The sequence below is a fragment of the Mesocricetus auratus genome, unplaced genomic scaffold, assembly GCF_017639785.1.
Source record: "Mesocricetus auratus isolate SY011 unplaced genomic scaffold, BCM_Maur_2.0 Super-Scaffold_4256, whole genome shotgun sequence".
Lineage (NCBI taxonomy): Eukaryota > Metazoa > Chordata > Mammalia > Rodentia > Cricetidae > Mesocricetus > Mesocricetus auratus.
This window is the reverse complement of record NW_024429182.1, coordinates 52,394,820-52,408,598: the sequence shown is the minus strand read 5'-3', so window position 1 is coordinate 52,408,598 and position 13,779 is coordinate 52,394,820. Positions and strand designations below refer to the sequence as shown.

Below are 13,779 nucleotides of genomic sequence, written 5' to 3'. Positions count from 1 at the left end.
GAGTTTAAGCAATGGGAGATTATGCATGGTACCATTCCACGGAGTGCAGTCCGGGTGCCTGACTTGAGGAGAAAGTAGCTGAGCTCTAACCTTGGTTTTTCTTTGGGCTTCCTGACTGGATACAATGTATCTACTCCCATTCACAAATTTTCTACCACCAGGTACTGAATCCTCACACTCTTCCTTAAGTGGTCTTTGTCCCATATTGTATCACAGTAATGAGGAAATTGGTCACCACCAGGAAAGGCTAGGCCACATGCAGAAGCTGCTGATCCCAGATCCCTAGTGCACTTCTCATAATCCTTTCTGATCCAGCCTCTTTAACTCAGGGTCCCTTCATGAACCCTCATTTCAGCCCAGTGGGCCCTAGAGTGGTCCTTCTGGAATACCTGGCATCTGCTGGTGAACTCAATTTTCAAAATGCAGTCCTCACATTACTTCCTCCAAGAAGCCTTCCTCATGCTCCTGTGTCCTCTTTGTTACTATCCTAGCTCGTTCTGCTGGAGTGTGAGTAAGACAGCTCACGGCGAGTGGTTTGCAGAGTACCCCCTGGGTAGGTTCTGATGAGGCAGGCACATGCCTCCTCTGACCTCAGCAGAAGCAGAGTGTTAAGACAAAGTCCAGGTTTGGACAGAGGATGCCCCTAAGGGGAAAGGCCCAGCCTGGTGAGGAAGGGTGGGAGTCATGGCCAGTGAGAGAAGTGGGTTGAAGGTCACTGACTCCTGGGTACAAAGAGGAGCTGCCGCCTCTAGAATCAATGATGCTCTCTGGCTCAGGGACTGAAGAAGCCGGGCCTGTCAGGGAGATGGACAGACACCATCCCTGCTTCCCAAGAGAACCCAACAAATGAAGGGAAGGGGTATCCTACCCTCAGAGCTCCCCCGCCTCTGCTTTGTACCAGGCCAGGGCAGACCAGCCCTAAATCAATGTTCCTGGGACCTGTCCTTACTGGTCCTAGGAGCTTGATGTGGCCTTGGAGACAACTACCCACTCATATATATGGAACACACAAACACAAACAGGTTTTTTTTAAAACATGTCTCCTTTTCTTTACAGAATATTTACAAACAGACAGGTAAGGGCACCTTAGCCACCAAATGGGCTGGGAAGTTGGGGGCAGTGCTAAGACGCGCCTTCGCGCAAGAAACAAGTCCTGAGGAAGACCACTGGTGTGACCCAGGTGCTCTGAAGGGCCAGGCGGTTCCAAGCAGGTCCGGAATCAGAGTAGAGCATGAGGTGAACTTTAGGTCAGGTCAGAAGTGGGTGAGTTCAGCTGCCTGGAGGCCAGGAGCAGGCGGGTGGCAGCGCTCTCGGACTCTGCCAGCAGCCGCTGGTTGTTGTGCCTGAGACTCCGCACCTCCTCCTCCAAGGCCGCCCTGTCTGCCTTCTCCTAGGGTGAGGAGCAGTAGTCAGAGCCCTTTCCTGGGAGCATTCCTGCACTTCAGTGTCAACCCCAGCCTGTCTCCTCACCCTTTGCAGGTCCTCCTGGAGTTTCTTGAGCATGGACTCTAGGTGAGAGACCTTTTCTGACAGGCTCCCAGGTTCTGGCCTGAGGACATGGGGTCAGAGTTGAGCAAGAGTAGCACCACAGGCTGCCTCCCAAACACCCCTGACTGAGAACAACTCCAACTCCACCTTCTGAGACTTAGGTATCTGTGCAAGCAGAGCCTAGAAAACATTTGACTCCAGAGGGAAGGCAGGGAAAGACACACACACACACACACACACACACACACACACACACACACACACACACACACACACGCTATATGAGGGTGGAAGTCTTACTCAGAATCACACTTTGGAGCTCCTTTGGGGTCTCCACTCTCTGGGATAGGCTGTCCTATGGGAGAGAGAGACTGTATGGGCAGTTCTGAAAGGGATAAAGAAGCCCCTCTGGCCCCCCTCCCCGGTGCCGAGGGGCCTCACCCTCTCGGGACAGCGACTCCAGAATTGTGTTGCAAGTGGAAGCGATCTCTGAGATGGACCGCCACTCGTCCTCCAGGGTCTCACTGCCAGCTTCCGACATAACTGCCAGTGAGGAGAAAGGCTTAGAGGAGGACCTGGCTACCTTCTCCTGTCCTGCTCCCTGGCTCCAGACTCACTTTTACTGATGGAATTCCGCAGAGACAAGGTTCTCGGCAGGATGGAGGCCCTCAGTTCTGGGGCTGAGTCACTGGGGTCCTCATGGCTACTGGAGCTGCCTGACTGGTCCTGGAGGCAAAAGGGAACGGCAAGGCTGTAACACTCGGTGTCATCGCTGTGGCCAATCTCCATGGCTCCATGGCCTCGTTTCTGCTTACCTGGGAGGGGGGTTTCTCTCTGCCAGTACCAGGTGCTGATGGGTTGGCAGTGGTGACAAGGAGGAGGTCTGGGGTGGTGTTGGGCAGGACTGGAGCCTCATCTGACAGGGAGCTAAGGAGGGCAGGGGTTGGCTCAGAACTGAGAGCTGCTTTCCTAGAGCTGAGCCTCCAGGTGCTAAAAGGCGGACCAGAGTGGGGAAGCCCGGAGGGTGTACCTGCGGGGCGACAGAGAGTTGTGGCTGTGTAGGAACTCCGTTCTCTCCTCAGTCAGATCCCCAGGCCCGGAAGGGCCACTGCTGTCTTGCAGGCAAAAATGCAGCAATTGCTTTGTGGGCGGGAGCAAGACCACCTTCACAGTCTCATCCTGTACTGGCTCTGGGGCCCCACGGCGGCTGGGCTCCTTCAGCGACAGCGTGTACAACTCCGAAAAGCTCCTGAGAGATGAGGGTGGGGCACCATCAGGGAGGCCCCTCCCGATCATCAAACCCAGAGGCTTCCACAAGGAGGAGAGCTCCATGCATCCCCACCAACACTTGCCTGCAATAGAGCACTTTCCAGACCTAGGTTAACATTACTGCTCTGTCCCATGTACCTAGGTGGGTCACCTGTCAATTTTTCTGTCAAATGTCTGTAACCTGACTTTACTGTAGGCTGTGAGAGTCTAAACAATGCAATGTAAATTGATTAGCAACTACAGTGCACTATGGTGTGTCTACACATCCTCTTTGGGACATGAACGAACACCACACACACACACACACACACACACACACACACACCGCTGAAGCTGGTCCCCGACAGCCCTCCCTGGAGCCAAATGCAGTCCAGGCTTTTCTCTTTCCTCTCCTTTCCTTCTGTTAGCACACAGGCAAGGGTTTGAAGCTCTTCCGCTTAAGAATACTGTTTAGGTGTCTAAATTTTATATTTGTGTGTATGTATGTGGGGAGGGGGCAGGCACATGTGAGTGCAGGTGCCTGTGCAGGTCAGAAGAGGGCATGGGATGCCTGAAGCTGGAGTTACAGGCTGCTGTGAGCACCAATGGGTGCCGGGAATCCAACCTGGGTCCTCTGCAAAGTGCTCTTGACAGCTGAGCCAAATCTCTAGCCTTAGTTGTTTAAAGATGTTTAAATACTTGAAAGGCATTAATAGAGTATTTTTTGGCATGTAAAAATAACAGTCCGAAGCCAGGGATGGGGGACTGGGAGTGGCGCATGCCTTTAATCCCAGCACTTGGAGGCAGAGGCAGGTGAATCTGTTAGTTCAAGGCCAGCCTGGTCTATAGAGTGAGTTCCAGGACATCCAGGGCAGTTACAGAGAAACCCTGTCTCACAAAAGCCAAAACCAAACCAAACAAACAAAAATTATAGTCTGGACTTAATGTATTTCCACTTGGAATTTTTTGACTTTACATTGGGTTTACCACCAGTAACCTCTTTACAAGATAAAGAGCATCTATAAAAAATCCCCAAATTTCAGTATCCATGGTTTTAGTGGAAGCTCAGCCACACATTCATTTTCCTACAAAAGAGTCAAATAACTGTGGCAGAGACCAAGTAACTTCAAAAGCCTAAAAATATTTACTATTTGGGGCCTTCTGGGGAAAGTTTGCCTATACTGGGTTTAGAATAGTAGTGGTCAATTCGTGTGTACAATGGGTGGGGGAGCTAATGTCTTAAAATGATAGAAGAAGCTATTTGATCTTTAGAGCAGGGAAAGAAGGGCTTAATCAGCTTCCGTCTAGACGAGTAAAGAGCATTCAGAGGTCAAGAGTCATGGAATCTGGAGAGCATGCTCATGATGCACGCACAGGAGGCACAGAATGGGTCAGCGGCCAAGTCCTCCCACCTCGCCACATCCCGGGTGCCCTGACCTTCGCGGCCGGCCGCTCTCGTCTGGGGGCAGGACGGTGACGCAGACCTTGGGCGCAGAACGCAGCATCTGGGCAGTAGCTTCTGGACCCAGTTTGGGCAGTGTCTGGCCACACACTCGCAACAGGCGTGCTCCGGGCCGAAGCCCCGTGGTCTCCGCGAATGTGAAGCGCTCCACGTGCGTGATAAAGCCCTCTGCATCCACCTCGAAGCCCAGGCGACCTTGACCATCTCTGGGCAGGGCCAGTTCTCTGGTCTCACAGCCACGGCTCACCAGCTGAGGGGAGGGGCTGGGTGAGAGCGCCCCTTGGGGGCGTGGCTCCCCAGAACCAGTCCCTTGGCCCTGCCCGACTCATTTTACTTAGCACAGCACGCCTATGCCTACAGAGCCTTGGCGACCCACCTGATAGCGGGAGTCCCGGGGTTCTGCCATTAGGAGTCACCTGTACAAGCTCCCTTCCCCCACCCTCCCCGCCTAAGACTGGCCTAACTTCCAGTAGGCTACATCCCTCACACACCCCAGACCCTGGGAGGCTCCTGACCTACTCCTGGAGCATATAGACCCAGCAGCGGTCTTAAGTTTTCCCCAGAGCTCACCTGCAGACGTGCCACAACTTCGCCCACTGCTTGCCCCGGGGCCCCGTCGAGTCGCAGCGTGATCGCCTCCCCGCGCCCGTGGTACAGATCAAGCTGGTGCTCCGAGAAGGTCCAAGCCAACACATCGCGACAGGCACAGTTGAAGACGACGCGTCCGTCGCGCGGTACCACCAGCACCAGCGTCTCTGCGGAGATGCCCAACAAGCAGGGCACCTCGGCGCCTTCCGGGCCACCCGTTTCAGCTCCTGCAGCGACCCGCGCTCCTAGAGCCGCGCGGACACCCCACATCAGCGCGCCTGCCGCCTGCAGCTCAGCGCCTGGGCCCCGAGGGGTTGCCCGGCGCCTGCCGCCCAGAGATGGCAGACCGAACCGCGAAGCCGAGTCCAGCGATGTAGTAGTCACTTCATTGGTAGCTAGGTCCTGCAGGTACTGTTGGCGTGTGCGTGTAGCCATGGCGTGGAACTGGCGTGCGTGGCCGGCCGCTTGCTCTCCATTGAGTGCTTTGGCCAACAGAAAGGCCCGGAAATCGGCGTTGGCTGCAAAGGGGCCTCCGCCATGAGGCAGTGCTGGCCCGAAGGCAGGAGTGTCCTGGGTGCGGCTCACCGCCACCCTGTGTGGAAGAAGGCTGCAGTGAGGGCACGGGAGGCAGGAGGAGGTGGGGAATGTGTGTCCAAGAATTGGTGCCCATGGGAGACCGGAGACCACCCTAACACCCACCTGTATGAAGTGTGCGGGGTGCAGGGAGCGTGTGCGCGCACCACTAAGAACACGTGCTGGAAATGTGAACGGATAGTTGTAGGGCAGAAAGGTTTGCTACCGGGCTCCTGGAACACGATGGTCACAATGTCATTGCCAATATGCCGCTTCCTCAGGAGCTGGGGGTTAAAGATAAGGAATGTGAGATGGGCTTTGTGCCGTCCCCCATCTCTCCTCATTTATTCATGGCATAGCCTGGGCACCAATAGTTCCTCACCTGCCTCTGGCAAAGGCCTGAGGAAGGTATTTGGGGAAGGTCGTACAGCCAGAGGGGAAGGTTGTTTGGGGTCAGCAGAGCTCATGCCAAGATTCTGATATTGCCACTCAAGGAGCACCCTCTGTGGCTTCCGGAAAGTTTTTGGCCTGTCCCAACCCCTCTCACACCTGTTGCTGGTTATTAGGCGTGTAAGGCAGCATCGTGGACACGTGGAACATGATCTCATGGTCTTGGTAGGTGGTGTACAGCGAGTGTGTGCCCGTGGAGTCCGCTGTAGCCAGACAATCGGGGATACAAAGAGAGCATGTGGAGTGCGGGTGACTCAATGGGTCGTCCTAGGCTGAATTTGTTTCTCTCTATGCCCCAGTCAGTTTCAGACAACCCTCTCAAGCCTCCAGTTTATGCCCAGGCCATGAAGTCCAAGGGCCGCACACTTGGTGAATTCCCTCCCCTCCCCCTGTAGGCTACAGCCCCCACCAGGGTGAAGAGGGATCTGGATAGTGATGCTGAAATAGAAGGAACCCAGAAGTGAGAAATGGTCTTAGAGGGAAACAGAGCTAGGGCCCTGGGCTTAACTCAGGCATCAGGGTTCCCAGCCTCGCATCCATCCGTCCGTTGTCCCTGCTGCATAGCTGGGCTCCGTGGCTCAATTCCCACCCTCAGCCCCAGTTCCTGGCCAACACAGACTAAAGAATGACGATAAACTTCTGCCCCTGAACCTCCAGTCCCCCCCAGGGTCTCACTTTTGGTATCCAGTTGGGCCCTGTAACTTTCAAAGCCTTTGAGGCGCACCACATCTCCCAGCAAGGTGAGGAACTGCATGAAGGCTGCTCCTGCCTCCTGGTTGTTGTACATCTCTTCTTCAGAGCCCTGGCCAGCCCGGCAGTACAGGATGCCCACCTTGCGTTGGAAGCTCAGCTGAGGGGATCATGGACAACAGAAGACAAAAGCTTCAATAATCTGCCATGGAGAGCACTGTGGCCTGGGGGCTGGGCTACCTTGGTAGGAACTCTGAGCCATTTGTGTGTCTTTGCTTATCAAACCTGTCCCTCTTGTGCTCAAGAGGGTAGGGGAGGTCACAGTTAGGGGAGGGGATGGAGGATTTGCTTTTCCAATGACAAAAGAGATGAGTCACTGAAATGACATCACTCCCAACAAGTGTCCACATTGTCTTCCTCAATTCAGGGCTCTAATGTGCCGCCCTCCCTCAGCGCCTGCATAGCCTAACCCCAGCCCTTTGAGGTTTTGAGCCATTTCTGTCCCCTACCCACTTTTTTTTCTTGTCTTTTTGATACAGTATTGTACACAGCCCAGGCTGTACTTGAACTCATTATAGAGCTAAGGCTGGCCTTGAACTCCTGATCCTCCTGTGTGTACCTCCTAAATGCTAGAATTATAGCCATGTGCCATGATTTTTATTTGTTTAAAACAGTCTTGCTATGTAACCCAGGCTGGCTTTGAATTCACTGCCATCCTCCTGCCTCGGCTGACTAATGCTGGGTTTACAGGCATTTGCCACCTCGACCGGCTTTTCTGCACACGTTCTTCTTCCAGGTGTAGACAGCTATGCCCTCTGACCCCATTAACGTAATCTCACCTCCCAATCCCCAGCTCTCGCCTCCCTCCTTCAAAGCTAACCTCTGTGGTTGAGGGCTTCCTAGCATGCCTGAGGTCCAGGCTTCTGTCCCCTAGGGGAGGTGGGGGGACAAACAGCAAAAGCCACCAAGCCCCCACTCCCCTACAGCACACAGATATGGCCTTATCCTGGCACCCTCCTGGCACTGTTTTTTTTTTTTTTTTTTTTTTGGTTTTTCTCTGTGGCTTTGGAGGCTGTCCTGGAACTAGCTCTTGTAGACCAGGCTGGTTTCCAACTCACAGAGATCTGCCTGCCTCTGCCTCCCAAGTGCTGGGATTAAAGGCGTGCGCCACCAACGCCCGGCCCCTCCTGGCACTGTTGGCCCTGGCATTTCAAGGGGACAACAAGATCCTCATATTGCTTGAAATTTTCACTCATATTTCTATGTTTTGTCCCTCCTCCCTCTATAGCTGCTTCCAGCTCAGACCCTCTTCCCAAATTCCAGGTCTATTTCACCAGCTACCAAGTGCCTTCTCAATATCTTTTTCTTTATTTGAGACAGAGTCTCTCTACATAGTCCTGAGTGTCCTGGAACTCAGTTTGTAGACCAGGCTGTCCTGGAACTCACAAAGATTCTCCTGCCCTTGCTTCCTGAGTGCTGGGACTAAAGGCGTGCACCATCATGCCTGGCCCTTTCAAATTTTGACCCCTCAACCATGACTCCTCTGTTCTCTGCCTTCTATCCCTCCTCTAGAGCCCCTGGGTCCACAAAATCAAAAACAAAAGAAAACAAAACCTCCCAGGGACTAAGAAGCTGGGATCTCAACCTTCCCCTACTCTCAGTTGGTCACAAAGGACTAGCCACTCTAGACTATCACCTCCTCTCAGTTGGTCACAAAGGACTAGCCACTCTAGACTATCACCTCCTCTCAGTTGGTCACAAAGGACTAGCCACTCTCTAGACTATCATCACCTCCTCTCAGTTGGTCACAAAGGACTAGCCACTCTAGACTATCATCACCTCCTCTCAGTTGGTCACAAAGGACTAGCCACTCTAGACTATCACCTCCTCTCAGTTGGTCACAAAGGACTAGCCACTCTCTAGACTATCATCACCTCCTCTCAGTTGGTCACAAAGGACTAGCCACTCTCTAGACTATCATCACCTCATCACCTGTGTCACCATAACCACCATGTCTAACCCAAGCAAATGCAGCTTTGGGCCTCTTCTCCCCCAGCCTAGGTCCTAGCTAGAGAGTTACTGTGCCTCTCAGATCTGTTCGGAATCTCTGTGGCTACAAGACCAAAGAAAAATGCCTCCCCAATGCTGGTTCCGAAAGTCTTCCACCCACATGAAACATCATGTAACATACATTAGACCTGTAGACCATCATTGTAGATACCTCTGCTCAGAAAACCTTGTTAACCCTGCCTGCCGAGAAAACGCAGGCTCGTGCTGGCCCGAGTGCCTGTTTTTACAGTGTAAAGACTTGGCTGTGTCAACACCATTCGTATGCTCTCTTTCCACCCAACCCTGCTGCTCCTGTTTTTCAGCAGGAGCCCTTTCGCCCGTGCTCAGGGACAACACCTCATCTGGAGCTATTTCAGCATCTGGTGGAGGGCCTGACACTGTGAGGATATGGATGTGCTTGGAGAGTCGGGGCCACTGGGCACTTTCCAGCACTGGGTAGAGGACTTCCAACTAGCTTGAGTGTCCTGAAGTGGGACAGGAAGTTCTGGGCAGGTGTGAGCCTGCTACCTGGGGAGAAGATCAAGCAGGGGCTGCAAAGATAAGGGAACTGCAGAGGGTCAGGGCAGGGTCAGTCAGACAGGGCCTTCTAGTACCGTAAAGTACCAAGAATCACCTTAGGTTTAAAAAAAACAAAACAAAAAACCAGCACACACAGCCTGAGTTAGGAGGCCAGGACTGCAGCCTCAGATCTGCATTCCTAACAAGCTGCGGTTGCTTTACCAGCCCTCCTTAGTCAAGTAAAGCCCAGATGACCTCTCCTGAGGTCAGTGCCTAGGTCAGGGTTAGGGAGCTAGGAGCCAGGCTGAGTTCAGACCCATCTCCCTGGTAAGCTGAGCCCTCCTTCCTCCCAGGCACTCACCACTTGCTCATCCAGAGTAAGCAGCGTGCGGGGCACCTTGGGAGAAGCTGAGCCCAGGCGCAGGCAGGTGGGGCTCAGCCGTGGAGCCACATGTTCCAGAAGCTTCCTCGGAGATAGGCCCCTTGGGGGACCGGGTGGCAGTGCGTCCTCCGAGATGGTGCCACGGAGGGTCCGGAGCTGAGGACAGGTGGTAGAGACATTCAGTTTCCTATAGGATATGGAGGAGGGAACCGCCTCCGGAGCCTGCGATCGCAACCCACCTGTGTGGTCCGCACAATGACCCGGTAGCTGTGTAGGGTGCCCCCTCCGCTGCCCTCTTTCTCTTCCCGTCGAAGGCTCACCGCCACGGGACCCAGCGTCTCATCCAGCCCAAAGAAGTTCTGATGTTCTGGGATAGGGGTGGGCAGTGGGTGATCCGCCAAACCCACAGACTGCCCTATCCTTTTTGACCACGCCCACCACAGAAGTACCGCCCTGGGCTCCCTCTTACCAAGTGCTAAATCTGAGAGTCACTTATTCCTGCTTTTGCAGTCCCACCCACACCACACCTCGTCCCAGACCCTGGGAAATAACGGCTAAAAGCTCCGGGGGTTAAATGTTGCCCTGGATTCACCAATGCTCATGTCCCCTCCTTCAGAACACTGAGGCTTCTTTTCCTGATAATGGTGAGAACAAGGTTTCCCCTAGCAAGTATGGAGATAGGAAGTCGCTCACTGTACTGAACGGTTATGAAGATGAACTAGTTGCGAGGGGCACTCCCTTGACTTCAGGTGCAATGTCAGAGCTTGGCTTTAAAGAGGTGGTTAGAGTTGAGCCATTAGAGCCCAATGCAGCTCTCGCTCCTTGCAGTCAGAAACTTTAAAGGGAAAGGGCAGCCCAAAAGCTTCCTACTGTATGCACTGCAGACCACAGGGACCTCTGACCCAGACCCTCTCCAGCCTCTTCCAGGCTCGCCTGCCTCTTACCTTTGCCATAGAAGTACTTGCGGTAATAGCCCGCACCCAGATCTGCGTGCTCCAGGCTGTAAGCTGCGGTTCGGGTTTGTGGCTCCTCCAGGACCGACACAGCCGCATTAGGCAGAGCAGGGGGCACAGGTGGGGACACTGGTCCACCAAGCCCTAGCTCACCCTCACCACCAAGCTCACACACAAAGCCAGGTGCTCCAAGCAGTAGATCTGAGGTGGCAGTGTGGTCCTCAGCTAAGGTCTGGGTCCCAGAGCTGGCCTCTGTATGGCTTCCTGTCCCCGGAGGCCGTGGAGCCCAGTCAAAGAGCAAGCTTTGCACATCATAGTGAGCAAACCACCGGGGTTCTAGCACTGGTGGGAAGGTGGGTTCTGGCTCCTCAGCTGGCAACCCGAGAAGTGCCAGTGGGTCAGTGAAGAGCCGAGTAGGGGTTGCAGCAGGACGGCTGGCATCCTCGTGGCTGTGGGCACGGGCACGGGGGCTGGCTGGTGCAGGGGGCCGGACTTCCCCAGCATCACTGCCACTGCGCAGAAGTGGGCCCCGAGCTGGCCTTGGCTCAAAGGTATGTGGTGTCAGTGGAGGCCGGGAGGGTTGACGCAGCTTACGGGCAAAGAGGTCATCTGTAGGTGCAGGGGCCATGCCCCGACGAGGGCTCCCCACTCCAGCGGCCCACATGGGCATGCTCTGTGGGCCTGACTCTCTGAGGGCCCGGCCGCATTGGTGGGGACAGGTCCTTGGTGCCCAGCCAGAAGGCTGAGGTTCAGTGGTTCCTGCCCTGAAGGAGGAGGGGGCTGCTCAGATGGGCCTGGGGAGAAAACAGGAACTCAGGCCCCCGGCCCAGTCTTCCACCACCCCAGTTGGCTTCCGGCCCCCTCCGGGACCATCAAAGCTGCTTCCGCTTTCCTGGCCACTTCCTTGTCTGCCTGGGGCTGAGGTTTCCAGCCCCCTCCCAGGCTTAGCACTGGACAATGCTAGGGGCTGAGTTTTGCCTCTGAGGGTCCTAATGCCTGGGCAGCAGAAGGGGCACCAGAGCCTCCCAGTTCCCACCTGGACACCTGGGGTCTAGTTCCACAGTCAAAGTCACCAAATACTGGACAGACAGTTTCCACTGGGACGGAAATCAATGCAGTCACTGGTGTCTGGGTCTTGCCCACTTGACAAAGGGAGGACGTCCTGTCCCCAGAGGCTTTCCTCCTGGTACCTCCCACTTCCTCCAGGGTCCCCGAAGAGCTGAGCACCCAAGGCCTGGGCTCGGGGCCCTGGTTCCCGTCGCCTCCATACCTCAAGGACACAAGGGTTCCCGGAGCAGCAGCATGACAGAAGCAGTGGCAAGAGGACTTCCTTCAGCTCAGGAAGTGGCCCCAACTCAGCCCAGCCCCCTGCTTGGCCCCTGTATCCTGAGGAAGGTGCTACGGTCACAACAGCTCAGTCATGGGACCCAAGACTCCAGGTCTAAAGACAGGACTAGTACTAACCTCTTAGGGACTAATGCTGGCAGACCCCTGTGGACGTCTGTCTACCTGGCCTCATATGGACAGGGAGGTCTGAGCCCAGCAGGACAGAAGATCAAAATGAGGCCTGGTTAAGGAGATGAACTTGCCTCAATTAGTTCAGTGTTCAAAGTAGAATTTAAACCCGCTCTGTGAATATCAGTGGTTCTAAACCTTCCTAATGCTGTGACCCTTTAATACAGTTCCTCATGTTGTGATGACCCCCCAACCATAAAATTATTTTTGTTGCTATGTTGTAACTGTAATTTTGCTACTGTTATGAATCGTAATGTAAATGTCTGATATGCAGGGTATCTGATATGTGACCCCTGTGAAAGAGTCATTTGACCTCCAAGGGGTCTCGGCCCACAGGTTGAGAACTACCGCTCTAGGACTTGGCAAAGCTGCACCTGCCTACTCTCAGAGTATGTGTAGGCGTAGGGCAGGCTTGTGAGGGGAGGGGAGGTCTCAGGTTCAAGGTCTCACAGGATGTAAGGCTGAGACACCCAAGGCCCCAGGGGCCTGCTAAGTGCGGATGTGTGGTAAAGCCAGACCAGGCAGGTGCAGAAGGTGTGAGGATACAGCTAGGGCAGGGCATGAGAACTCACTGTGAGTTTTTATACAGCATCCAGTGACACCAAGTGGGGCTAGGCCAGAAGGGGATGGGGAGGCCCCGTGGTACCACTCAGCTGTGCCTCCAGAACCAAGTAAGAGTAGACCTCCTCCTCGGGTCTTCCTAACTTGGCTTCTCCTAGGACAAGCGCTGATGCTGAACTTCTTGTTTTCTTTTATGACTGCTAGGAAAATGAAAGGCTGAAGCCAGCCATGTCGGTGTGTGGACTATGCAGGCCCCAGGCCCAAGGGCCAAGCTGTGGGCCTTGCAGGCTTGGCCTTAGGCTACAATGTAGGGAGTAGAGTGAGAGAAAACACCAGGGAGGGTCTATGAAGGCCTTTCTCCATATGGGCCAAGCTCTGTGAGCGTGCAGCCCAGCCCATGAGCTGCGTCTTGTTCTGGCCCTGCCTGAAGGGGTGTACTGGGGCTCTGCCCCCCACCCCACATCTTCACACAAGGTCCATTGAGGCCAGGACATTCCTTGCAGCCTGTGTCACTGAGGGGGAAAGGGGCGCCCCGCCCCCACGGATCCGGAAGGCCTGGCCGCCCCAGGAGGAGGCGCTGGATGTTTCCCAGCACATCTGGAGGTCATGACCCCATTTCTGCTGCCAGGGAGCGTTACAGATGTTTCCTCCCAGGCCAGACCCAGTATTGAAAAGGCTGGGAAAGAGGTCACACAGGGAGAAGGGGAGCCCCAGAAGATGGGGAACCCCAAACACACTCAACAGCAGTTGCCAGTGCTGTGAGAGAAGTCCTGTGAGCCAATGAATCTACTCAGCTGCTCCTGCAGAGGCGGGAGTGGGAACTGCCAGCAGCACAGAACACCGAGCACGCTGACTGCGGCAGGAGGTTGGCGGGTGCGGGCAGTGAAAGCAGCGAGCAGTCCAGTCCCTCCCCACACTACACGGGTCCACGTCCAGGCCACTTTGTTGGGTTCCAGCTCTAACCTGGTGCCTCCCAGCTCCCTGATCCCGCCAGTACCTCTCGGGCTCCCGCTGGCTGCCGCTGCCTTCCGCACCAGGGTCCCGCAGCCTGCTCTCTCATCGTTCCCGGCGCAGCAGCTCCGCCTGGGGGCGGTGTCAGGATGGGGGCGGTGCATGGCGGGGATGGGGGGAGAGGGCGGGACTACCCGGGAGTTGTCTAAGGCGGGAAGCTTGGCGGGTGGGAACCTCCGGCTGGGCCCTAGGCGGCCCTGGACAGTCTGAAGCCCAGAGCGCTGTCCCAGCCTCCAGCCGCCCTCCTAACTCTCCGGTCAGAGCCCAGTCTGCGTTTTCACCAACAAATG

General features: G+C 55.1%; 1 protein-coding gene across 3 annotated transcripts; it reads right to left on the bottom strand.

The window, feature by feature from the left end:
* Positions 1 to 1,016: 1,016 nt before the first annotated feature.
* On the bottom strand, positions 1,017 to 13,604 carry Sipa1 (signal-induced proliferation-associated 1). 3 transcript variants are annotated; one of them, XM_005063990.4, is made up of 16 exons: positions 13,476 to 13,604; positions 10,394 to 11,166; positions 9,689 to 9,816; positions 9,429 to 9,605; positions 6,485 to 6,659; positions 5,909 to 6,012; positions 5,486 to 5,643; positions 4,769 to 5,378; positions 4,174 to 4,448; positions 2,519 to 2,737; positions 2,304 to 2,415; positions 2,106 to 2,214; positions 1,930 to 2,031; positions 1,789 to 1,843; positions 1,471 to 1,549; positions 1,017 to 1,390 (listed from the first exon to the last, which is right to left on the bottom strand). In XM_005063990.4, exons 2-16 carry the CDS (start codon positions 11,070 to 11,072, stop codon positions 1,244 to 1,246), a joined length of 3,129 nt encoding a protein of 1,042 aa, XP_005064047.1. In that variant the 5' UTR covers positions 11,073 to 11,166; positions 13,476 to 13,604; the 3' UTR covers positions 1,017 to 1,243. The 3 variants fall into 3 exon arrangements, with proteins under 3 accessions (XP_005064047.1, XP_005064046.1, XP_005064045.1); XM_005063989.4 differs by having other exon boundaries at positions 10,394 to 11,196; positions 13,476 to 13,579; XM_005063988.4 differs by lacking the exon at positions 13,476 to 13,604 and adding an exon at positions 11,673 to 12,664 and having other exon boundaries at positions 10,394 to 11,196.
* Positions 13,605 to 13,779: the final 175 nt, after the last annotated feature.